We start from the raw sequence: 26,109 nt of genomic DNA, 5'->3' as shown, positions 1-26,109 counted from the left end.
ACGGCACAGGTTAATCGCACCTTCTGCCACCTAGTGGAAACGCATTGAATTGTTCCGGCTGTTATATGTTGTTGGCATGGATGGTTGAACAAAGATGCAATCCGTTTCGTTGGGATTATTTCCGGGATTTGGTGAAGTAACCGACATTGTGTGAAAAGTGACTTTACCAAATCTCATCTCCAATGAAAAGTTTTTATTTTTTAAATTACAGTTCAAACAAACTAACAAAATATAAGCAGATCATTTTCCTACAAAAATGTTTGTGTACAGTATGAAAGCAGCCTAAAATGGCAAGCATTTCCCCCACTTGAACATGTCCATCCGGTCAGGAGAGTTCTTCTCTGGTGATCATTGGAATGTGTGTCCATCTTTCTGCTGTGAGGGTGCCTTCACAAGGGCTTGAAATCTTCGAGACAAAACCAACGACAAAAGAAGAACAATGGTGGAAGCAGCAGACGCGGTAGTGTCGCTGCTGGGGTGGGGGTGAAGGAGATTTTTTTTCACAGTTGGGGCAGCTTGTCGACAGGTGTGTCGAATTTGAAGTCCGGAGGGAACAGTTCTGCGGCACGAGGGTAGATGAGCCGATACGACTGTCGGATGGTCACGTCCGCAACACCGGCGATGTCCCCGATTTCTGTAATGGCGCGTGAAAATAAGCGGTGGGCCGTCAGATTGCACATCGGAAAAATCTCTGCACACCACCAAACAAAAATGTCAAAACAATTGAGAATTCTGCCATCTAGTGGAAGAGCATGTCATTGTTCTGCCCGTCACTAATTGTGAACGGCTGGTACGATGCCACGAGCGGCGCGTCACCTTTCTGTGTCTTCTTCTCGGCAGAGGCCTGCGAGGCCATGTAGATGGCGGCGGCGGCCACGGAGATGGGACTCCTGCCGGGCACCAGGTCCAGCTCGACGGCCTTCATGGCTATGTAGGTGGCGGCCATCTGCACCTGCTTGGGCAGGCCCAGGTTGGAGCAGAAGCGGGACATGAAGTCTCCGGTGGTGATGAGGTCCACGCTGGTTTCCAGGGCCTTCAGGATTAGTTTGAAACAGCGGCCAATCTCCTTCTTGGAGATGCGGGACACGGCGCAGATCTCTGGAGGTACAAAAATATATCGTAGAAATATGTAGTAAAGTACCTGAATAATTGATTTTTGTGAAAAAAAAATGCACAAAATGAGTTCTTGCACTTTATGCTGGTTTGCTGGTTATGACCTTACACGGGGGCTCACACTATGCCTTTATTATTGTTATAAAACTGTTTACGAAGACTGGATCTTCGTACTGTGATACTTCAGTTCCAAACAAATCACAGCCCACGCCATGGTTTAAGTTGCCCACGCCTGCCCGAGAATCTTTGAGTGGCTCATACTTGGATCCTCAATTCGAAGCAAGTCGTAAATAGCACCGCTTGTGGTCTGACCTTTAAATGTTCTGGGGACACCTTCTTGTCTGCAGGCGATGTAGAGGCAGGCCGATGCGATGGCGTCGTTCGCTCGGCCCTTCAGGCTCTTCTGTTCATAAACTTGTTTGAATAGGTTGTTGGTTCTATCCTGCGGGCGAAAACGCATGGAAGATATAAGAAAAGCGATCCATCGCACAAAACAATTTTGGGAGCTGCGAGAGTAGAACAGTGAGTTCTCCCAAACTGTACCACAATAGCTTTAGAGTGTAAATCTTTGTCGCGGTCCACTTACGATAATGTTTCTTGGCAGGTTGATTCGATCCGCCATGGTGGTGATCTCTTTGAAGGCGTTGAGCATGGCGCGGTCCGAGCTGCTCATGGTGCGGCGGTTCTGGTACTTGGAGTTGCCAAACTCGTCAAAACTCGCGGCGCCCGTTCCCTGTTGGTGAGAAGAAAGCATTTCGACTTTCGATGTTGCTACAGCGTGCATCGCTTCCACAACCAAAGAGAATTGTGGTGTAGGGACACCTTCCAGGGAAATTTATCCCCTGCCAGTCCAAACATCAATTACACCTAACTACCATGTGTTGAAAAAAAAAAAAGCGTAATAGTAATATCAAAGACATATTTTGTCAGGGTCAAAAGTGATCATTTTCAAGTTGACCTTGCTGATCATGGTGGTGAGGTCTCCTCCATTCAGCAGCGGGTTCTGGGCATCTCCCACTCTGGATGGATCTTTGAGAGCCTTCTCGTTGGAAAACGTCCTCCACTCTGAGCCAACGTCAATCACACGATCGCCTGAGATAGGGTAAAAAAAAGACGACACTTACAACTAGGGCGGAAACTCTGAAGGGGTATCCTGTTGGATAACGCACACACACAAATACATACACACACATAGTCCCTTGCATCATCATCGTCTCCCTCTTGGTTAAGGTCCGTGTGCTCAGGAGGCTCATTAAAGAGAGCTGCCTGTTGCTCCAGCTCTAACTTGCAGGTTGCATCACAGACTGCGTTGTGTGTGTCACAAATGGCTTGTGGCAATAAGTCACCTTTAGATTGCAGTTTATTGTGAGCTTTACGGTGTTGCAATTCAATCTTGCTTGAGTAACATCTGCACGGACTGGGACAAATACTATCGTGTGGAAAAATGCCAGTGATTTGCGACCACTGTACATTAGTGACTATGAAGTTAACATGTTGGCTTGGCTCTTGCAAAATGAACGTGTGCGGTTATGCTTACCTACGACCAGGCCGCACTCGGGGCAAATCATATCCCCTGCTCTGTAGTCCTCCACCAGGATGGCATCGGGGTGGTTGGGACACTGAACTCTGGGAAGGGTCGATCCATCTCCACTGTGAAAGTAAAAGGAATGAATAGAAAGATGCAAAAATATGACTCAATGAACTTGGTCATACTTAACAAAAGGCCCCATTCACTGAAAGACGCCGCAAATACGCCGTGTCATTTAGAAGGTTCGAAAAAAAAACATTACTCGATCACCGATTCGATTTATTGTATATTTACTGTAAATCTTCGCGTTTATTGTTTTGTAGCATTTTGGTAAATTTAGTCACCAGCCACTTCGACTGGTGTTACAAATGTGAACCCTACATCGAGATACAAATATCGATAACACGTTGGCAGTTTTGTTCGCTTACTGTAACTGAACGAGGTACGTAGCGATCCGTCATTTTAGGCCTGCCCGTATGTTTTATTATAGATAAGTACAATGTGGAGTGCCTTCGGAAAAAAAGTTTGACACCCGTACCCTAAATACAAAACAATGTTTCAATGAATATGATGACACCGCGAAAGCCGGTCAGTGGGAAAGAGGGCAGATGCTGGGTTAGCCACGCAGCTAGCGAGCCTACATTATATAGTATGGGGGGATGGGTTATAATGTAACATTAGTGACAAATTATAGTCAGTAATTTGCTTTAGATTACAAACTGAATGCTAATGAAAAAACAGCATTTGGGCATTGTGACCGGCGAGCTAGCACGCAATGCTAACTAACAAGATGCTACCTCATCGAGGGGCGCGAAAGGTGATTAAAATGCGCTTGGGTCGTGTCTTTGTATTCTGTAGCTTTAAATAGCCCGCATGTCACAAACGAAGGTAATAATGTCGTCAAGCTATTTGTGACAAATAGTGAGCGCCATACTCACCGGCTTGTCGACGCCATAGCGGAAGCATATGTGCCAAAGAAACAAACCGCTTGGTGTGGAGGTACTGGTATTTATAGATTTTAGATCACGTGATGTTTTTGGTACGGCAAGCTACGAGCACAAATGACCGCAAATGAACCCAAAGGAAATGACTGTCGATATAGGTTATCCAAATTCTTGAGCCAATAATACATTTTACGTTAATTAAGGAAATTATATTTCATTTTCCTTTTTACTGAAAGTATACATGCCCAAATAAGTATCTTAATTTACTCATGCAATGATTAATCAGTGGAAAATATAATACTGTAATAGTGTAATAAATACTATTTTCGAACTAAAATTTTTCAACTTGGGCCACTTTATACAGACCAGGGTTCCTTTTGCATGCTATTGAATAAAAAGCATAGCAAAACGGAAAATATGTAGACAACAAGTAGTAAAACAGAAAAAACGAAAGAAAGAAAAAAAATAGAATTAAATAAATGGCAATTAAAGAATACATATAACTGGACTAAATTAATTACACTCCATGCAGTGTGGGTAGAAATCCCTCGAATTTGCCAATCCAATTTAAATCCCAATTTAAGGAGTTACTATACGAAATGTTGTTACTCCGAGCCACTCTCACAGTATTCACAGTCTGAACATTTAATTCTGTGATTTTTTTCCAAAGATGGTATTTGTACTGAACTTTTCGAAAATGTGATTAAATGTTGAGTGGACCTTTGGTACTTACTCACAGAGAACCGCTGGTATTCGAACTGTTAGCCGGTGTCTGTGTGACATTGTTTTTCCCGTTTTGACGTAAACGCCGCATGAGGTAAAGTTAGCGGTCAAGCGGCGTCTTCAGGAAGTAGCTTCCTTTTCATCGTCCAATCACAGGGAGAGCAAAGCACAACAGCGCTTCCATGTTGGATCAGCCTCTCTTGTTTCTCATTCACCTGCCCCAATCCTCTTCTTTTGTTTGTCTGCACACATTGTCCGGGACCAACAGGCTTCTACGGCGCTCTGCTCACCGGGGAACGAACACTTGATGAATGTATTCTCCACACACAAATGTCGTGTGAACCGCAAAAGTGGCGAAATGGGGAACGCGAACGCAAGTTGAGTAAGGAATAACCCTGGTCCTTTAAAGCCGCGGCAACAGTAAGTGATGTATACAGTCTAAGTCTATTTTTAATCATGAGTACTTGTTCGTTAATAAGTATGCATTTTTTTGCTGCGCACACGACATTATAGAACAAAGTAAACAAGTAACCTGACTGCAGGCATCATTTGCGTCTAAGCGCAAGAGGGAAAAGTCAGCTAGTTCATCCTAAAAAGGTGGGGAAGTCTTCCCTGATCACAAGAAAAAAAACCCTAGCTATTCTGTTCTTTACACAGATTGTTCCTCTACTTATTTAATAATATAAACTCATGGATGTACTATGTCACAAGGGACTGTATACGTAAGTGTTGTCATCAGCGAATGGGTTTGTGCACGCAAACGTTGGTTTTATTTGAAGGCACCTTCCGTTTTAAGTTATCTCAGTACCAGAAAAAAATAATCTCTTGGTACCAATTACGATCCTTTACTGCTAAAAACGATCGACGTCACAAAAAAAGTCTGGAATCCAAGTCTGAGAAGAAGACTTAATGTGTCGTTTTTCCACTGCCCCCCTTCCCCCCAAGACCACACGCGCACACACACACAAAGAAGTGAGATATAAGACGTGACGCGCTCATAACGTGACGACATACAAAAAACACCCCGCATCTCCGTCCCAAATACGCTGAACAAATTACCGGTACGTGTGCGTACGTCATTACGTAAAGTGTGTCGTGACGTCACATTTAACGCTCTTGTTTGCAACAACCAGCAACCACTGTTACCACGGAAGGAACTAATGGGGGTATTTGTCTTTGGTTTCTATTTAACACGTTCCAGATAGATATCGTACCAATTTGGCAGATTTTGGTTAACGTTAACATGGTTAAATTAACTAACCTCAATAATCACTGTTGATAGACGATGTACTAGTCTGTGTTGTGTTTGATGGCCTCCTAGGTACCGTAATTCAGACTTCCCGTGTCACTCGTACACACGAGACAATGCTGTGATTTATTGTCACTCAAATCCCCCAAATTCTGATCTTGCATTCATTTTTAATGGCCAGTTCACATCTCACGCTGAGTCACCATTGATTTCGTGCACAGCCTGCAACGACTAAATCACACAGTATATAGTTTCTTCAATAATGATGCCTTGTCATAACGAGTATGCGATTCATTGATTCTCCTCCCTCTTGTTGCAGTAATGTTCACAGTGACAGAGTTTGCGTCCTTAAATGATGTCCATCCAACGTACCGCATCTTGAAGCCATGGTGGGATGTCTTCATGGACTACCTGAGCCTGGTCATGCTCATGTTGGCCCTCTTTGCCATGACCATGCAGATCACCAAGGACCAGCTCGCTTGCCTTCCTTTCATAGAGGACTCACAGGAGGACTCCAGAAATGAGAGCGCACAGCAAGTAGCAGCCGCGATGAATGCCAAAGACATGTCCGAGAAAGCCGTTGCCAGTGCCCAGACCCTCTACCAAAGTGCCGATAGGGGCAGAGAGAAATGCCTTAATCACCCTCAACCCCTGGGAATCATCACCAATTTGGATTTCCAGCAGTATGTGTTCATCAACCAAATGTGTTACCACCTTGTCTTGCCCTGGTATTCCAAATTCTTCCCCTACCTCATCCTGATCAACACTATCATCCTTATGGTCAGCAGCAACTTCTGGTTCAAATTTCCCAAGACGAGCTCAAAAATAGAACACTTTGTCTCGATTCTGTGTCGCTGCTTCGAATCTCCCTGGACCACTAAGGCCGTGTCTGAAACGGCCTGCCAAGAGTCCGAGAAGAACAACCAGAGGTTGAGCGGCACCTCCTTAGCGCAGCAGAATTCGTCTTTAGAGGACAACGAGCAAGGTTCAAGTTCCATCTCGACCTCCCCGATGCTCGAAGGTGTGGTCTCCGCAGATAATCCCATTGCCAAAGCTCCGACGGCCACGATGCCCATCTTGGATAAAAAGGATGGGGAGCAGGCCAAAGCCCTTTTCGAGAAAGTGCGCAAGTTCCGGGCCCACGTGGAGGACAACGATTTCATCTACAGGTTTTACGCAGCTCAGACTATTTTCAAAACGGTCACGTTCATTTCCATGCTGTCCTACACGTCCAGCTTTTTGGTGAAAATTCATTTCATACACATCTGCGAGACCGACGTCAAAGCGCTGGTCGGGTACGGAAAGTTCTTCTGTACGCACAACATGGCGTTCATGTTGGACAAAGTGCTCATTTGTTACATCGCTCTCATGATAATGTACGGCATGGTGTGTCTGTACTCCATCTTTTGGGTCTTTCGGGGACCTCTGAAAGAGTATTCCTTTGAGAAAGTCAGGGAAGAGAGCAGCTTCAGTGACATTCCTGATGTCAAGAATGACTTTGCGTTCCTCCTACACATGGTGGACCAATACGACCAGCTGTACTCCAAGCGCTTCGGCGTCTTCCTCTCTGAGGTGAGCGAGAACAAGCTGCGGGAGATCAGCCTCAATCACGAGTGGAACTTCAAGAAAGCCAGGAAGTGCGTGACCCGGAACGCGCAAGATCAGCAGGAGCTGCACCTTAAGAATCTCTTTGGCCTTCCAAACGTGGTCTTTGACCTCACCGACTTGGAGGTGCTCAAGCTGGAGAAGATTCCCGAAGTCAGATTCACGGCTAACGTCTCTCAGATGACCAGTCTGAGGGAACTGCACCTTTACGAGTGCCCCGCCAAAGTGGAGCAGACCGGCTTTGCGTTCCTCCGCGATCATCTTCACAGCCTTCACATCAGTTTCACCGACGTCGCCGAGATCCCCACGTGGGTGTTCCTGCTGAGGAATTTGCGACAGCTATACATCATCGGCAACCTGAGCTCCGAAAATAACAGGATGGTCGGCCTGGAATCCATGCGGGATTTGAGGCATTTGAAGACATTGTGCCTGAAGAGCAACCTCCCGAAATTGCCCGCCAACCTCACCGATGTGTCACAGCACCTGGTGAAATTAATGGTGCACAACGACGGCACAAAACTCTTCGGACTGAATACTCTGAAAAAAATGACCAACCTCATTGACCTGGAATTGCACAGTTGTGAGCTGGAGAAGATTCCCCACGCGATTTTCAGCTTGCTCAACCTGCAGGAGCTCGATCTGAAGTCCAACAACATCCGCACCATCGAGGAGATCGTCAGTCTCCAGCACCTCAAGAGGCTGACCTGTCTCAAATTGTGGCACAACAAAATTGCAGCGATCCCGTCCTCCATCGTCCAGGGCAAGTCTCTGGAGGCTCTCCACCTCTCGCACAATAAGCTGCAGGCCCTGCCGTCGGCATTGTTCAAGCTCCCCAAACTGCAATACTTGGATTTGGCCCACAACTATATCCAGGCGCTGCCGCCAGATGTCGGTCTCCTGCTGGATCTGCTGCACCTGGACGTCACGTCCAACAAGCTGGAGACCTTGCCCAAGAATCTGTTCAAGTGCACCAAGCTGAGGGTGCTTTGCTTGGGCCACAACGACCTTCGGGAACTGTCGGAGGCCGTGGGCGAGCTGGTTCTGCTCAGTCATCTGGAGCTGAAAGGCAACAGTCTGGAAAAGCTGCCCGCGCAGCTCGGCAACTGCCGCCGGCTGCTCAGAAGTGAGTTCTTGGTGGAGGATCACCTCTATATGACTCTGCCAGTGGAAATCAGGGAGAGCATCAGCCGAGACAGCACCATCGCCAGTACGAGTGTCTTATAGTCGGAGGGGTTCACAAACCTTTGAGGTACAGGCAGAAATCCCCCCCCCTATCCCCCCAAAAAACCTTTCAAACTCCTAACACCAAGTAAACATTACCACTTCACCGACAGTGAACTTCCGATACACGATTGCGAAAATCAGAGTAACTGACGCCGATCCGACTGGCTTGTAATTGCCGATGAATGACACAAGATGGCGCCAAAGCTATATAGATTTATTTTTTATTTTTATTTTATTTAAATAAGACATGGCTTTGAAGGACATGTTACCCCTCAAGAAAAGAATGTCTGACACTTTAAAAGAATAAAGATGAAATTTTCGGAATCAAAAGTTATAAGCAGTGTTCGGAATTAGTCTCAAGAACTCCCGCATATTTGTGCATTAACGCGCAGATTTTGTGCGCGTGCATTTAGGCCTAAGCGATAAAAATATTGCTTGACTGATGAGTACTATGTAGTCTACTGTACGGAAATCCTAAGTAATTATAGCATTGGTATGAGTGCTAAGATAAGATATCCTTTATTCGTCCCACACTGGGGAAATTTACAAACTGGCTGATTACAAACACATAATATGGATTTTTATATGGCGATTTTTCCAGTTTAAGACGGAACAAAAAGATATTTTACCAAGTGAATGTCAAAAATATAACTTTCTTGGAAGAAAATGGGACTTAACTCCTTCCATAAACCTTTGATTCAGGTGTTATTCGGGTGGTTTTGGGGGGTGGGGAGGGGGTGAGGGTAAATGATGCAAATTATTTTGCGGACACCTAAACTGGCTCGCGACCCAGTTTGACTATGTTTAAATCACCAAGCACCCAAGGGCTGGGCAATGAATGCTTTATTTCATGATGATGTTCATGGTTTATCTTAATTGCTCATTGTTAAACAGAATGAATGTGTACACCTGTCATTTAATCAAATCTTTGTTTTGCAACAACCATTTTCAATTTCTGATTATTCCAGACCTGTTTTCCTTTTTTTTTAAAAAATTTTATGTAGACCTTATGTATTTTAGCCCCTCAGGAACATTTGCGTCAGGGAATGTTTTTTTTCTCTCTCCAAGTGCTTTTACTTTATTCTTCACAGCTATACCCCACCAGAAAAAAACACACCTTGTCCCTTGTTTGTTGTGCTCACTACTTGAATAGTTTCTGCTCCTTTCATGACTAACGTTGTTAGTGGTGTTTATTTGATGAATGCCATCAAGAAAGTAGCAATTACACAACTAAGTAAATCACTAGATTTTACCTTGATCCACTACATTTTAAATACACAGTACACAGTTCACTTGCCTAAAGAAATCCATGAATGTTCTCAGAATCTGTTTTCCGAGACAGACAAAACACGTTTTCACCATGCTTTGAAATGTCATCATGTACACATCTACTTTGACTTCTTATTCTACATTGACATCAACGCTGATTGCTTCCCCCCCAAATGTATTTTCTCTGCTATACTCTCGATGAATGTATTCATCCGGAGTTGCTGTATCACCTCGGTGTCCTGTGCTCGAATGTTCACAGCTTTTATGGCTCAATAAAAAACAATGAAAGGATAAATTCGTGTTGTAGGTCATCATTTGAAGTCTTGATCGTGAAGAATTTTATTGATAGTACATAAATAATATCACCGTCTAAGTATCGTGATAACGAGACAAGATGGACACTTCGTGGAGTGAAATAGAAACATCGTGTCACAAAGAAACTAGTTCAGCTCGAGCTGGCGTACTCCAGCATGGTTTAAAGTGGATTACTTGAATATGAATTTTGCCATCAAATACTCCTCCGTCACAGTTTTGACTGTGAACGTCACCGTTCTACTTGATATGTTTCACTAAAAGTCCATTTGATCCACGTTTGGTCAGAAATCATTGTTTTAGGTTAAAACAAACCATGTAATGTTAACTAAAAAATGAGGGGGAAAGCGACACAAAATACACGAAACAGATATTACACTATATATACTGACAGTTATTACAGTATACGCCGCAAAAACGGTACTCCGTCGTAACCCGAGGAACGACTGCCCGTTATTACGAGTCAAACGTACTGTAGCACCACCTACCGGTTGATTAGGGGAAACTTGAGGGGTTGGCCACTTCGGTCCACACTCGCTCATTTGTATTCTGTTGTAAAAAAACCCCAAATCAAACAATGAACCCCGACAAAAACGTTAGTTATAGCAACACTTCACAGTTAGCAGCTACGGGGACTCGGAAACGAGTTGGCTGGTTCAGTGAACAACAACGGAGGAGCAGGTAATTTTGTACTCGAGTAACATTTAGCAGTGGGCTAGCCTGTGTTTTGTTCTGGGCAAAAACATGCCGTACCCACTAGTATGTTCATTTATTGTTTAACCTGACATGATGAAAGCAAAGTGAAGGGGGTTTGCGTTCATGCCTGGAGTTGTGTGGCTAAAGCCAACAAGCTTTGCTGCTAGCTTGATACGAGTTGTACTTAGCGTTGACAAAACGACAAGCCGTGCTGAGCTTCGTACATTTATCCCATTATTGTGGTATGTCACTTATTGTTTTAACCGTACGACTTGTCAGAGTGCCCGAGGACTTAAGAGCAAGCATGATGCATATTCCAACAAGAGACAAAGCCGAGCCCAAGAGCACAATCGCGTCATCTGCTGTGGTGACAGGGGCAAGGGCTGCTCAGCTGAAGACTCAGCCAGGTAAACATTCAAAATGACTTTTGTTGTGGTGTCAGGCCAGCACATGAGAAAGTCTCAACAAGTTCAAAATGTTGAAGTGCAGAGTTCGCAGCCACACAGAAACTGCTCAAGGTAAATTAATAAAGCACACTATGAGATTCATTTCCAGGTACTCCAGTTTCCTCCCGCATTCCAAAAACATGCATGGTGGCTTAATGGAACATTCTAAATTGTCCCTCGATGTGATTGTGAGTGTGAGTGGTTGTTTGTCTCTGTGTGCCCTGTAATTGGCTGGCAACCAGTTCAGAGTGTAACCCTCCGACTCCCCGAAGACTTTTGGGATAGGTTCCAGCATGCCCGTGACCCTCATGAGGATCAGCGGCTCGGATAATGGATGGATGTTGACTATTCTTAAAATGATGCCATAAAAGTGACCATGAGTTGTTGTTTACCGTAGTGTCTGCAATCACAGATTGCAGTTAGCACAATTAATGTCACTGAGTCAAGATCATACTTTCTCGTTTAATTTGACTTGTAGTGCAAGCAACTGCCGGTAAATGGAAGTCTTCTTTCAAACTCATCGAGCCAGAAAATCCTGAAGAGGCATCACAGAGGCAGAGCAGTGATGAAAGGTCAGATCCACGTGTTCATTAGACCAATATAAACGACTGCTTACACCAAATACAACAGAACCGCCAAAGTCAATTGGCTTTTTAATCATAGAAAATGGAAATTTGACGAAAATATTCAGGAAAAATATTCCTGGTGCATATATATACACATATGCAGTATTAGATATGGGTTTTGAATATCGTGATATCAATGTTGTTGTGATATTTAACATGTAACTAAAGAAATGATGTGGTTTTTTTTAATGCAGCAAAACACACACACGCGGGGTGCTAACGTGTATATGAAGGACTTTGTGCTGTGCCTACTTGGTCACCTGGGGGGCAGGGGGGTCATCAAATGCGCCCAACATTTCACAATGGACTCAGTAAGATGCTGTAACAAAAAACAAAAAAAAAAGTCATTTTTCGCAAGGGATAAAGAGTATATGCGTCGGAGCATAGTTATATTGTCTGTCTACATGTGTTGCGCCACCGGAGGTGTTCATACATCTGTTGTCGCGCTGCAACACTGAAGCAATTTCTTAACCTGTTTGTTTTGCATTGTTGGTTAGCATGACGCTAATTACACTTTATTAAGCTAAAACTATGTTGCTGTTTTCAATGCACAACATTTACATCATAGTTTCGAAATTTTAACTGGGAGGGGCAAGACGCATCCTGATGCCTTTTTTTTTAAAAGATGTATTCACTGTCTGCCAAACAGCAGCTCGTTGTGAAGTGAGTTGAATTCACTACATACTGTGCTCGCATTTCAAAATTTTGCTCACAATTCAAAGCAAAACATCCTTCCTTTGTCACCTTCAGGACTGATATTTACGACCCCGTCGATCCTCCTATGGAAGACTTTCCCAAAGTCAACTTCTGCGGGATAAGCTGTGACTCCCCGCCCAAGCAGGATGACAACCCCGAGTGGCAACGCTCCCTCCCCGAGCAGGACAACAACCTTGACTGGCAAAGCTCCCCACGCGAGCAGAACGGCGACCTCGAGTGGCAACGCATGTCTCCGGACAGAAGCGGCCGTGATTCCCCCATGTGGATGTCGGACCGATCCTTGGACGTACATGACTTCGGCCCTGAGAGCAATCTGGGTCGTTGTCGGCTGTCTGAGCGACGGTCCTCCAGCCCGGACATGAAATCGACGGAATTCCTGCAATACGGACGTAGTCGAAGATCTTTTAGTCCCGACAGCCGTAGTAACGGCTCATCTAGCCTACGATACGCTCCGCCTTACGGAGGAAAGAGGACCAACGGAGAAGAGATGAGCATGCCTGAGTACAGAAGCCCGGTATGGGAAAGAAATCCCGCCAATTAGTCAAAATCATTTAAGTTGGTATTTCACATTTATTGCTGTCATTAACCGTTGCGCACCAAAATCAACCAAGTAACTATTTTTAAAAAAAAAAAGGAGGGTGACTTCAAGATCCTAGCTAGCCATTGGGCTAGCTAGGATCTTGAAGCACTTGATCGTTGTACTCGTTTTGCATTGGGGCAGATTCAGCTGGATCCAAACCAAATGCCTTGTTTTCACCTCCGCAGATGATCCCTCGTGTTAGATTATCCTCACCCCCGTTGCAGCAGGACGATGAAATTGAGGGTCCCTCAGAAGCAGGTGAATACCAGTTTTATCTTTCAAAAAAAGCATGCCATACATAATATCATCTGCACACATTCAATACACCCTGTGCCTGATGTAGCATAGCAGCCCCAGAACCTAACAGAGCCTCCTCCATGTTTCATAGTAGGGACCGTGTTCTCTTCTTGCTCGGCTTCATTTTTGCATCTGTGAACATAGAGCAGACATTTTCTTGATCAAAATTTTTTTTATTAGAGACTCGTGTAAAGCTATACATGCACTGCACCATTGGTGTCCCAAACATTGTGTCCATTTTTTTCTCAATTGCAGAACCAGAGCACAATACAGGGATGCCAAGAACAAGAAGACAAATGCGAAGATCTGTACAAATGGACCAGTGAGTAACACCAACATTTCTCCATTGTGTGAAGCCAAAGATGTGGCTTGCTTGTCGATGTTCTCAATTGCGCGTTCTCGTCTATTCTGTGCTTCGTTCTGACACACCAAAACCATTGTGACTGGTCGTGAAATATTTGATGGACTACGTTTTGAAGTGTTAATCAGAGTCCTTGATGCATTTGGATCAGTATTTAGGTCTGCTCCGCTCATGTCAGCAAAAACTACAAGGAGAACATCTCACACTACTCCCGGCCTCATCTATTTCCCTCTATTTATTTATTTATTTTTAATGGAAAATGTCTCCCAACAGGACAAGGCGGTTTCACAAACGCCTTGTAATATTTTGCTTTACAATACGTATTGTCTTTTGCAGGATCACCATCAACTGTGACCTATGTGATGTTGAAGTCAGCAATGGGCAGGAGCTGGAGAAACATTTGCAAAGCAAAATTCACTGGGACACCATGGAGCACATCCAGGAGCAGAATAACTATGACGATATGACCATCGCCTTCCTGCAGGTCATTTGCGTTGTTAACTGTCATTACCGTATTTTACGCACTAAAAGGCACACCCAAAAGCCTTCCATTTTCTTAAAAGCTCACAGCGCGCCTTAAAATCTGATGCGCCTTGTGTATGTATGGTCATTACGTTAATATTTCGACCCCAAAATGGCTCCTTGCTCGAGACATGCTGTCAACACAGAGTTCAAATTTAAGGCGATCGGTTATGCAGTTGAACACGGAAATAGAGCAGCGGCAAGAGAGTTCAACGTTAGCCAGTCAATGTTATAAATTTCTTTTGGTTAAGTGAGCTGTGTCGCTGCTTTATTAAATAAGTTTTACTGACATCTGATCGTTCAGGTGGTGTTTCCTTGAGCGTCGCTCCATCTAGTGGATGCATTGTAGATTGCGTCTTATAATGCCGTGTGCCCAATGTATGAAAAAAATGACAAAACAGGACATTCATTGAAGGTGTGCCTCATAATCCGGTGCGCCTTTTTATGTGGAAAATACGGTATATAGATGCAAGTTAGTCACGCTGTTACCTGTCAGTGTTCTCACCATTTAGTGTCTGTATTTCATTTTCCATCTTTTTTTTTTCCCGAATATATATTTGCAGGACGTTATGCTGTATAAAAGCATCAAGTGCAGCCGAGCCATTGATTACAGCACTCTTCAAGGTATGAATGAACTTGGCAGGATTAAATACCCTACTTTCAAACGACACGGCACTCAACCACAAAGTAACAAACATCACAGTCATAGATCGATGAACAAAGATATGTTATTAGTCGTAAATACATGATTTCCAGATCAAAGAATTGATGATGGATAATTTCCCACATTCTTCCAATAGTTTTTTTTGTTTTGTTTTCCCTGATTAGCTCTGCAGGAGGACGACCACATGACAAAGGTGTCATTGTTCCACTGCGCGGCGTGCCAGGTGCTGGTATCCACGGCGGCGGTGGCTGTACAGAATCACATCACCTCTCCGGAACACCTCTCCAACAACAAAGTAACTAAACAATCCGTCTTCATCTTGGGACCCGATTGCTGAATGTGACCTTTTGCTCATCAAATGCTGCCTATTTTGTTGATTTCTTGAAGGAATTTGAAGCGCAACAGCGACGCACTTCACTTGCCACAGCGGATACCATCATGAAAGAGTTGCAGCCTCAGTTTGAAAATTTTGTGAAGGTATTTTTTTTAATATTAATTAATCACATTATCCAAATCATTGATGTGCACTCATTCATGTTTCATCACTGCAATTTTCTTACCAACGTAACTCATGTTTTTTTTGGTGTTTGTTTCTTTTTTCTCAGGGTTTCAGCCAATTCGAATGAAAACGGCCCTTGAAAGATAAACTACACCTGGTGCTATTCGCCAAAAGTTAACAACAAACTCACTTCCCTTTCACCATAACAACACACGTCTAGAGCTGTAGAATTAAATCACAGATTGCTTTTCATCTGCCTGAGCCAACCTCGATGAGAAAAAAAAATACTATCAACGAGGTAAAGTCCACTTGTGCATTTTTTTTTATTTAGAACACAACTGTTTTAAACCTTGTATTTGTGATATAGTACATTTGAAAATCAAATTTAAAAACTCTGTTTCATCACTAAATATCGTCAACGATGTGTCGTGTGTGCACAACAACTGGATGTTCCTTAAGAAATTTTAACATGGTTCAATTAGAAACAGGAACTTAAGTACTTTAAAAAAAATAATAATAAAGCATTTTCTTTCTGTCACTTTAGAATTTCCAGATTGTTGAAATACTCAAATTCTGTTCCATAAAAGTGACACAGGATTTTTAAGGTTGGAGTAGAAAACATCGCTTTTTTTCTCTTCATATTTTATAAATTGATACAGTAGAGGTGCTCTCAGATGTAGAAAAAATATTGAGGTAAAAGTTGTCTTGAAAAGACACGCACTGCATGAAACAAAACTGTCCTGTTTTGGAAGTGTACTCCAAAATGGTTGAAGAGAAAACAGAAAAAGGGCAAGATCCAAAATAATTGGCGTTAAGTGACGTTCTTAAAGACAAGTGTACTTTTGGCAAGTACTTGTGTTTGACTAAAAAAAGTGAAAAATTTACATACACATACAGTCTAGTGAAAATCTAGCCCCCCCCCCCCCCATACCAAAAAAAAAGGTGCCTGTTGTCTTTAGGAGGCATCATGTGCGACGATCTGGTGCGAGCTCTCCGGGTCTGTCTTGACGCATGACGCTAAGTCGGCGGCGGGTAGCGAAGTGACCTCCACCATGGCCAGCCCAGTGTGGGGAACACCGGTGTTCATTATGTGTCTCTGTAAATGCTTGACCCAGTCCTCTTGGACAGACAGGGGACCCTGGAAGACCAGGTCGCAGAACCTGCAACCATAAAAAAAAAAAAAAAAAAAAAACATCAACAGCTCCATTTTAAAATCGCAGCATTTACAGTCACTCTGGTGGTTGTGCTATTACTTTGGCTAATGCTAAATGCTATCTTGGTTGACAGTTCCAACAGCTGTAAACAAGTCAATGTTATCATCCAACGCTTTTTGCACCGTCCCAGGCATCTATTGGAAGCTGGCTGAGTTATTTACGTGGCAGTCCCACCCACATTCAAACCTAAGAAAGGAGCCAACAAACACTCATCTTGCACTGGGCCTCACTGGAGCATGAGGCGAGTAGGACTACATTTCCCATTATTCTCAGACATGGAAGTAGGAAGTACTTCTCGTTCCGGTATGACAACAACATGGACGCCTGCTAAGCGATTAGATTGCTCAAGGTAAATAGGAATGAATTTAAATTGAAGACGACAAACTGAAAAGTCAACCTCAGTACATTTTTCCATCCACATTTTAATGATGATAAAAAAAATATACCTCACCTACGAATGACCTGGCCCCTCTGAATCAAATGTGGTCCTTGAACAGAAAACCCTGTCCTGGCCCCCACGAAGACACAAAAAAGTATCTTTACGAGCAAATACATTTACCTGCATGTGAGTCGGTAGGCTTCCTCCGGAGTTTGCGTGAACGGAAGCACCTTCTTCTTTGAGCTTGGCCTTAAACGCTGCCTCCTCGTTTTACAGTCAAAATCTGAAAGAAACCATTTAATGTGAAGACATTAAAAAAAAAAAAAAAAGGACGAGAATAGGGAGGCTCGCGTATTTTGGATTGATTTGAAAGTGCCTTTTTAAAGCAACTCACTCCAGAATGATCCGGAAAAAAAAAATCATGCCTCAAAACTTGGACCTCAAAGCGTCATTCTGCTCGATGTAACTTGACTTCAGGAATCTGGTGAGACTTCATCTAAGGGTGAGTACTTCTTTTATTGTATTTCTTAATCTTATTTAATAGCGTTTGGCTGAATCTAAAATCAATCAATTCAATTCATTTTGCCGTTGTCCGATTCTTCCTGGCATGAATTCAATGCAACCATAGTCCCCTTCCTGTTTTATCGTCGATATTTATTTGACACGTGTCGACGTTGAAGATAAATTTTGACCGACGGTCCATCAATTAGTGCTTACCGCTTCCCTCGAGCAAGGCGATTCTTTTCCGCTTGACGCACGCCCGCAGGTGGTTCGACAGGCTGACGCCACTGTGGAAAGTTGCTTTGCAGTGGACGCACACCTTGCGGTTAAATTCCCCTTTTTCTGTAAAAGGCACAGGCGCGGATCAACGACGCAGCTAAACCGCGACAATTCACTTTTTGCAAAATAGAAAGGCTCCATTTTATTTGGTGATGAGTCATATTTGGCAAGAGTGGAATGTCACACATGACAAAGACTTCATTCACTTCAATTTTTCAGGGATCTGTATTGGACCTTGTTTTCTGACTTGACTTTTCTATTCCTTTTGAAAACATATCTCCTTAATGGGCTCGCTATATATTTTTTTTTCCACACTGCAGGAAAAACCTTGATGTGATGTGAAAAGTCGAGCTGTTGCACGCATGCCTGAAAATGGAGGCAATGAGGATTTTCATTGTGGCGTTTACTTGCCTGATATCGCGATCGGCAGCGAAGACGCGACTCTCGGTCCTGAACTTTGTTCAGCATCGGAGGAGACGGCAACCGAGTACCTTGATATGGGCACCGCTGACTTGGGTTTGCTGTCTTCCTGGCACTTTCTCTTCTTCAGAATTCCTATTAATGCGCTCGTGTCTGTGAGTATATCCTCTTCCTCGACCTTTGTCAGTGGTTGCTTTTTGTCAGAGTCCGTTTCCCAAACTGAAAATGGAGGCATGAGCGGTTTGACGTCGGCGCACGCGCTCGAGTCGGAGTCATCTTGGGGGAATCCAAAAGCGGATGGCGTGAAATGATTCGCTCCGTAATGGAAATGATTCCGTCTCTTTCCTAGAATGTCGACGGCCCTCGAGTACTCCTTCTTGTTGCGCATCAATTCCTTGAGTACAATTAATGGGGATTTGTTCTTTGACAAATGAGCTCGGCCGATCTTTTTGAGGTGACCGCGTATGTGGTTGGACTGTCCTTTCCTATTATCAAATATGTCCCCACATAACGGACAGGAGTGGATATCGGTCTCGGTCTCCTCCGAATCGGGCGGCAACTGCAACACTGCAAACAAGACGACAAATGGCAACCGTTAAAAGACCCAACACTATAAATATGTGTTCCTAAACACTCGATACATCATTTATGAACACGTGCATAGATTGAGGACAGTTTTGGCGATGTAGCGTTACCATGCACAATGCTTGCTCCGCGTGCTTTTGTTCGCGGGGAAACTACATGGAGGGTTGCTTAACGCAGGAGGATGGGCTCCTCCTCCGATGACGAAAAAAAAATAGGCTGCTAAATGCTATTTTGACTGACACTTTCATTCATTCATTCATCTTCCGAGCCGCTTGATCCTCACTAGGGTCGCGGGGGGTGCTGAAGCCTATCCCAGCTGTCTCCGGGCAGTAGGCGGGGGACACCCTGAATCGGTTGCCAGCCAATCGCAGGGCACACAGAGACGGACAACCATTCGCACTCACACTCACACCTAGGGACGATTTAGAGTGTTCAATCAGCCTGCCATGCATAGTTTTGGAATGTGGGAGGAAACCGGAGCACCCGGAGAAAACCCACGCAGGCCCGGGGAGAACATGCAAACTCCACACAGGGAGGCCGGAGCTGGAATCGAACCCGGTACCTCTGTACTGTGAAGCCGACGTGCTAACCACTGGACTACCGGGCCGCCCTGACTGACACTTTGTCAGCTGTAAACAAGTCGATACACTCTCCAGATGCGCCAACTATCTGGCCCCCCATTCTCGAAGCTTGCTACTTGTTGGCTCGATCCTGCTCGCGATTGGAAGCTGGCCGTGTTGTGCGCCTCTAGACCGCAATGACATTGTCCCGAGATTGCGATTTCGCTGCGATTGGCTGGCAACCGATTCAGGGTGTCCCCCGCCTACTGCCCCAAGACAGCTGGGATAGGCTCCAGCACCCCCCGCGACCCTAGTGAGGATCAAGCGGCTCGGAAGATGAATGAATGAATGAATTAATTTCGATTTCGCCATGCTGCGTGTGTCTTGATTGGTCTTGTGCTGCTGCCGCGTGAAACAGTGTGTACATTCTTGTCGCCGACAGCCACGCCACAATCGCAAGCCGCCGGCAAAAGGGGCGACGTCACAAAATTTGGTTTTTAATCATTACATTTTGTCATTGAATCAACCCGACGGAATACAATCGGGGAATACCTTTTTTCATTTTCCGGAACGCCGTAATCTTCCGTCGAATTTTTGGCCTGTCTTCGCAAGCCACTTTCTCGGGAGTCAGAACGTGGCGCGCCGTGTAGGTCAGTCCGACTCGATGGAGATGTCCTCTCACGTGATTGGACAAGCCCACCCCCGACTGGAAGACGGCCGGGCAGTACGGACAGTTCTTGCAGTCCGATTCCAACTTTGGCATTTCAGCCGCGCAGGACTCAACTGACGGCATCGGGTGCGAATCAAAGCTTTCTTGGAACACTTCGCTTTCGACGCATTCCTCTTTTATCGTCGGCTCGCTCGCGTGCCGCTCCTCATTCTTCACTTTCTCAAAGAGTCGCTTCGATGCCTGCAGGGCGCCACGTATTGACATTCGTCTGCTGTACGTATAGATGACGTTGTGATCTTCTTGACGGACACCCTTTTCAAGATCGCCTTCTTCTTTAACATGGGGAATGTCTTTTTTGTCTTCTTGCGGGTCTCCTTGGTTTAGCCCCGTCGGGCTCGGCAAAGGTTTCGGCGAGACGAAGCGTGACTCTTGGTCAGAGGTTTTGCGGTACGGTGTGGACATCTTTCTTTTGGATGGAGACTTCTTAACGGGCGATTGATATGGGGTGCGCTTGGGCAAACCGCCTCTGTTCGGAACTCCGTCGGCCTCGTAGGAGGACCCCGAGAAACCGTTTGGAGGTAAAATCGCGTCTTCCCGATCGGGTGTTACCCGTTTGTAATCTTTCTTCCCATTGGTTGTATCGTGAGCAGACTTCCTGTGTTCGGCGCTATTCTGAACGCCCTTTTGCCGAGAGAGCAAAACGTTAATGGATTTGTCCAATTTGGATTGAGTGAGTTGGGACTTGAAGCCTCTCTTGATCTCATGACTTTGGAATAAATCTGAAATGTCATTCGACCGTGCGGGAGAAGCTCGTTTGGACGAAACCTGTCCTTTGATCATGATTTCCGACGTCAATTCCGCGTCTTCCACGGCGGCGTAAGGAGGAAGGCGACGCTCTCCGGCCGCTCGCTCGCTTACGTTTCCAAACTGCTCGATGTCGTATTCTTTCAAATCCAGCTGGTGGCGGCGCCAGAGGTGATTTTTAAAAATGGTTTTGCTCAAAGCTTTGTAAGGACAAATGTTACAAGAGAAGATATCGTATTGATTGGACCGCGTTTGCTTTCGAACCGCTTGCTGCGAGTGCAGGATGATGTGTCCCCGAAGATCGTGCCAACTCACCGCCCTGAAGTTGCATTTGTCACATTGAAAGTTTTTCTTTTCTTTCGCGTGGGTTTTTGCGTGCTGAACAAACGCGTTGGGGCAGCTTGTTCTGAACGAGCACTGCGGGCAGAAAAGCTTTGCATCGTCCTCCGTCCATTCTTTCAGGTTGTCGGGTAGCGCCGATCGTTTTTCATGGTGCATGTTGACGTGCTCGATGAGTACGGTACTTTGACTGAAGGACTCTCCGCATTCTCGGCAGATAAACGTCTTTGGCAAATGATTTGTCGGGTCGTCGTGACTTTTCAGATGGCGTTGCAAATGAGAGCGCCTCTGGAAAGTGAGCTGACATTTGGAGCAGGAATAACAAGACGCTTTCTCTTCAGAATGGGAATTTAGCGTGAGCGGGGTCGAAAGGTCACGACTCCGGTTGTCCTCTTGGGAATGTCTCCCGGTTGCGCCGCAGCGAACTTGCTTGATAGCTTTCACGGCTCCGTTGGGATAACTGGGAACATTCTCCGCCTGGGATGCGTGCAGCTTGGAGAAAGTCCTCGACTGGCGGACGTTCAGAGAAATGGAGTCCAAGTGGCCTTTGTCGGAAAAATTCTCGGATAACTTGTGAGTGAAACCAGGGCAGACATCCTCCGAGGGATCCGTCATGGTAACCATGTCCATTTTCCGTTTTCTTCTACTCTGGCTATTTAGAGGATGCACTTCCTTTTTCGGCTTGTCACCAGAGGAATCATGGTCGTGATTTTCCCACATAAAGTGCACAAACTCTCGACGAGGGTCCCACTTGAGCTCACTGCTACTACTCAAGTCAACGGATGATTCCTCAGGTGATTCTCGATCGAAGCCCCAAATTCCAGCAGTGTCAATTTCATGCACGGTTTTTAACTGGGTGATGCTTTTTTCCTCCTCTTTCTCCATGGTCATGCTGTGGAGTTCATCGTCCTGAATCGCCTCATGGAAAGACAGTCCGTTTCCCAAGCCGACTGGAGACAACATCTCAGCGTTGGACAGAACATCCAGGACACCGGATTGCTTGCAGGAAGGTGTGTAAAAAGATTCATTGCAAGCGGTTGAGTCTTCTGTCATTTTCACAGAGTCTTGCAGAAGGATGAGGGAAGCGATGTCAGGATCTGCATCTTTGTCATCTCCATCGACACCAGACAGACATGACATTTCAGTTGCCATGACCTAAAGGAAGTAAAATACGTCAAATAAATTCAGAATTGTTTGAATCGTGACAACATCGATGCTATTCCATGAATAATTCCAGACAGATGTCTTTCAAATTGCCCGTAAGCCCGTCGGTCCTTGGCCGATTAATGGTTTGACGCTTTAGCGCGATTTTAAAACCTGTATGTCATGAGTTAGATGCGTTAAAATTAATTGAATAATCAACAACTACTCAATTATCAATGTAATCTACAAATGTTTTAATTATTGCATAAATGTTTTATAATTTACTAGCTGGTTCGCCGCCCTCCGGGCGGCTCATCAGCTGGTTCCTGCGGAAGGCTGGTAAGGTGGGCTTTCGGCCCACAAAAGTGTTGTTGCTTGGTTCAACTTTTTGTTCATCTTCATTGCTTACCGCGAAAATAAAGAGATGTTTAGCTCTACTAAATAACTAACAATTTCATTGCAATGCTTGTGGGTAGACAACATTTTTTCGCTAAGATGCCCGCGCGATCGTAGTGAGCCACTGCCTGAGCGGCGCAGTGGCGGCGCGCAGGGGCGCGGTGAAGTATGTACGTTTTGAAAAGGGACAGACGGAAGGACAGACCGCATGCGGGACGACGCGCAATATATATATAGATTTCAGCCTCTCAGCAGTAATTATTCTCTGATTTCTGTAATCCTTCATGAAAGCAGAATTTTGTGTTTAATAAAAAATAAAATAAAAAAAAAACATTTGCCTTTAAGGTGAGTAAAACATCCCTTCAAGCACAAACTCCTTGAAATTGCCACAAATGGGTCAGACTGAGACTTGCGAGGCACTGTGCCGAGTGATGCTGTGTTTGCATGCAGGCGTGACTCGATATTGTGATTTGTGCGCATGCATCATTTTCATGGATTAAAAATAGCATTTGTATCTGTAATGTGAACAACGAATGAAGATTTTAATTTAACAAAAGAAAATCCCATTTGAGCATCATAATTTGCAATGTCAATGTAGCCTTTATGACATTTTTGTTTCTGATGTTTGTTTTTGTTTTCCATAGTCTTTGCTCAATAAAGGTTGGCAAACACCAATTTAAATGAACATGTTTTTTTACAACCATTTTTTTTAACCAAGTACAGTACTGATGTCTCTGGGCAGAAATGAAATCAGGTTATTCAAGAGTTACTGGTCCAACATCAGCTGTTTTAATGTTTTGAAAAGCAGCATACAAGCTTAATACAGCATAAATGACCATGGCGTGAATATTTAATTGTAACCATTTTCTTAAGAACACCAGGTCGGAGCCAGAGAGGTATGGGAATTGAGGGGCAATAAATGTGTCATAACAACTAAGTGACACACACACACACACACACACACACACACACACACACACACACACGCACAAAACGCTGAAAGGTTGCAGGCAAAATTGTGAAGGGCTAAATTACATCATCAATTTATTTCGCTAAAAGCCCGTGCATTGTGTGTAAAATTGAAACTTGCGTCACAGTAGTTTATAGATGTATACCGGCTTATAATGTAGATGAGATACGTCTCCAGAACAGCTTGGCTGATTCGCATTGTTTTGTTTTTTAGAAGACACGTCATCTTTAGCTGTAATATTCGTATGTATTGTTGGATGCTGCTTGGCAATGAGCTGCAGACCATTTCCAACAAGGCTGCTCCATACCCCCTCCCAACCCCCCCAAAACCTCATTACCTAGGCTAAACTCGAGCTAATGACAAAATACCACTCGCCATATTCGACACGGGTAACGCGGGAATGTTGGGAGACAAAAAAACAGGCACACATTACCCCTCAACGGTGTGGATGGAGATCGGAGACGAGGAATATCGTGCATTTGATAATTTCTGACTTTCGTCTTCCATCTACTTCACAGTCGCCATTTTCCGTGGTGGTCTGGTGTGGCACAGATCATTTTTTGAAAATTGGGTAGAATATGTCTGTCTGCCAAGCAATAAAGCCAAAACATTCACCATTCTTGGCGTTTACAACAGTGGGAAACGACTTTAGAAAATCTGAATAAAAGTGAGTGGAATTACCGTCGCGTTTAATTTAGTCACGGAATACTACGAGTCAGTGCGTGCACCCCTGCGAGACGTACGAATGGTTTGTTCCAAATAGGAGGCATAAAAAGGAGTTAATGAGCCTTTCCCTTTGGTGAAATTTTGGTACAGTAGCTTGATGACTCATAAATACACATTGGTTTAATTGGCGTGAATCTCGGTTTGTAGCTGTGTTTTTCCTCGTAAAACAAAATAAAATCATTTGATTGTGTATATAAATTTTGTTCTGTCATAGTTTATGAGCATAGGATGGTCTTTGTTGCTGTGCTGCATTGATGGTTGTCAGTGTACCCGTGTTGAGCGTGTGTGTGCGTGTGTGCGCGTGTGTGCGTGTGTGCGCGCGTGTGCGTGTGCGTGTGCGTGTGTGTCTCTCTCTCTTTTAGTCACGTTTAATTAGTGGAACTTAAACGAATCCCATTATTTTGTCATTTTAATTTACATTTAGGCCTTTCAATTGCAGTCCTAAAAGTGCCTGATTTACGCCATCAGAAAAAAACCCTGCTTCCAATTATTTAACCAATTTCCCAAATTATGCCAATAATATAGTAAATAAAATTCCACTACCTGCTCATTAAAAATATGAAGGTGACAATTAATGAGTTGGACAGGGATTTGAAGTTCGTCCTGTTCAGACTGGCAAGACTGGCGACTACTAAAATCTCTCGGTCACATTCCGATAATTATACCATCGAAGGAAACCATTGAACAGAGGTAGAGTAATCAGAAAATGACATTTGAGGAGGGAAATGTTTTGTACTTAAGAATTAAATAGTTTGTTCCTAATACGTCTAATTTTTAAATAATATGCTAACTATTGACGTTCCGCACTACACTACTTGGCGTATATTATTGCTCGCAATTAGCAACGCTAACAGCTCCTTTTCAGTCTGCTCTGAAAATTATCGCGCCAGTAATAAAGAACGTTTAGTGTCTCATAAAAAACATGAAGCATTTCATTTTTTTTAGCAAGGATATACAGGTATATCTTTGTGTAATATATTTTACAAATGTGTAACGTCTCATTCAAATAAATAGTGACAGTTGTTAATTTATGAATAATACATTGTGCGAAAAGACAGGCGCGAGAGTAACGCCTAATTTAAGTAGCACCTGTTCACACAGATTCAGATGTCAAATTACGATTAAATAAAATGAAACTATGTAGTTCTGCTAATTATGAGGCTATTTTTAAACATTTAAATATTGTAACTTAAAAAGGGACCGTTTTACTGTCAAATTTACACAAATATTGTTGAATGTAATCGGGTCCTCATACTCAACACAAGCCCCAGATCACCACCAGAGTAAATCACACGCAATATTTGCATTGTGTAAATATTTACTGTAGATAAACAATAATTTTAGCATATCAATATACCTGTAAATTATTTTCTTTCTGACAATTGCACTTATAATTACACTATGCTAGATGGCTGAAGCTACAATTAACCCAGGGGTCTCCAAATCCGGTCCCCTGGAGCCGCCATCCAGCCTGTTTTAAATGATTGACTAGCTCCAACATGCCTCATTCAAATTAGCAATCCTTAACAGGCTTGTGTAAATCTTGCAGAGGAGCTGAACATTTAAATCAGTTATGTTGGAGTAGGGAAACACATAAAACAGGCTGGTCAGACTTGGAGCCCCCTGAGTTAAGCTATGGATGCACCTGTTCATCATTACAACACTAATAGCTATTGTGTTCAACTAAACAGTCTCAGATTTTCAGTAAATTGAGACAAGAGCATCATTATTTCAGTGTTCAGTATATA

At 44.0% G+C, this 26,109-nt stretch overlaps 4 protein-coding genes across 7 annotated transcripts; 2 read left to right on the top strand and 2 right to left on the bottom strand.

Moving 5' to 3' along the window:
* Nucleotides 1–178: 178 nt before the first annotated feature.
* On the bottom strand, nt 179–4,441 carry gtf2b (general transcription factor IIB). Of its 2 annotated transcripts, none has more exons than XM_052088211.1 (7): nt 4,319–4,441; nt 2,651–2,763; nt 2,072–2,205; nt 1,700–1,846; nt 1,426–1,555; nt 817–1,098; nt 179–634 (listed from the first exon to the last, which is right to left on the bottom strand). In XM_052088211.1, the coding sequence occupies exons 1-7, from the start codon at nt 4,366–4,368 to the stop codon at nt 501–503; spliced, it is 990 nt and encodes a 329-aa protein (XP_051944171.1). In that variant the 5' UTR covers nt 4,369–4,441; the 3' UTR covers nt 179–500. The 2 variants fall into 2 exon arrangements, with proteins under 2 accessions (XP_051944171.1, XP_051944172.1); XM_052088212.1 differs by lacking the exon at nt 4,319–4,441 and adding an exon at nt 3,580–3,704.
* Nucleotides 4,442–4,465: 24 nt separating this feature from the next.
* On the top strand, nt 4,466–8,884 carry lrrc8da (leucine rich repeat containing 8 VRAC subunit Da). 3 transcript variants are annotated; one of them, XM_052088155.1, is made up of 2 exons: nt 4,466–4,728; nt 5,877–8,884. In XM_052088155.1, the coding sequence occupies exon 2, from the start codon at nt 5,879–5,881 to the stop codon at nt 8,384–8,386; it is 2,508 nt and encodes an 835-aa protein (XP_051944115.1). In that variant the 5' UTR covers nt 4,466–4,728; nt 5,877–5,878; the 3' UTR covers nt 8,387–8,884. The 3 variants fall into 3 exon arrangements, with proteins under 3 accessions (XP_051944115.1, XP_051944116.1, XP_051944117.1); XM_052088156.1 differs by lacking the exon at nt 4,466–4,728 and adding an exon at nt 4,748–4,905; XM_052088157.1 differs by lacking the exon at nt 4,466–4,728 and adding an exon at nt 5,468–5,629.
* A 1,577-nt stretch (nt 8,885–10,461) lies between these two features.
* Nucleotides 10,462–16,297, top strand: LOC127616537 (DBIRD complex subunit ZNF326-like). The gene is made up of 11 exons (XM_052088179.1): nt 10,462–10,648; nt 10,943–11,070; nt 11,588–11,681; nt 12,486–12,966; nt 13,218–13,290; nt 13,585–13,651; nt 14,027–14,174; nt 14,776–14,836; nt 15,041–15,171; nt 15,264–15,353; nt 15,482–16,297. The coding sequence occupies exons 1-11, from the start codon at nt 10,545–10,547 to the stop codon at nt 15,500–15,502; spliced, it is 1,398 nt and encodes a 465-aa protein (XP_051944139.1). The 5' UTR covers nt 10,462–10,544; the 3' UTR covers nt 15,503–16,297.
* Nucleotides 15,675–24,391, bottom strand: znf644a (zinc finger protein 644a). Its single transcript, XM_052088151.1, has 6 exons — nt 24,069–24,391; nt 19,866–22,281; nt 18,160–18,735; nt 17,686–17,811; nt 17,149–17,251; nt 15,675–16,535 (listed from the first exon to the last, which is right to left on the bottom strand). The coding sequence occupies exons 2-6, from the start codon at nt 22,276–22,278 to the stop codon at nt 16,331–16,333; spliced, it is 3,423 nt and encodes a 1,140-aa protein (XP_051944111.1). The 5' UTR covers nt 22,279–22,281; nt 24,069–24,391; the 3' UTR covers nt 15,675–16,330.
* Nucleotides 24,392–26,109: the final 1,718 nt, after the last annotated feature.

The sequence above is a fragment of the Hippocampus zosterae genome, chromosome 15, assembly GCF_025434085.1.
Source record: "Hippocampus zosterae strain Florida chromosome 15, ASM2543408v3, whole genome shotgun sequence".
Lineage (NCBI taxonomy): Eukaryota > Metazoa > Chordata > Actinopteri > Syngnathiformes > Syngnathidae > Hippocampus > Hippocampus zosterae.
The sequence above is the reverse complement of the archived record's forward strand: the minus strand, read 5'-3'. Positions and strand labels throughout refer to the sequence as shown.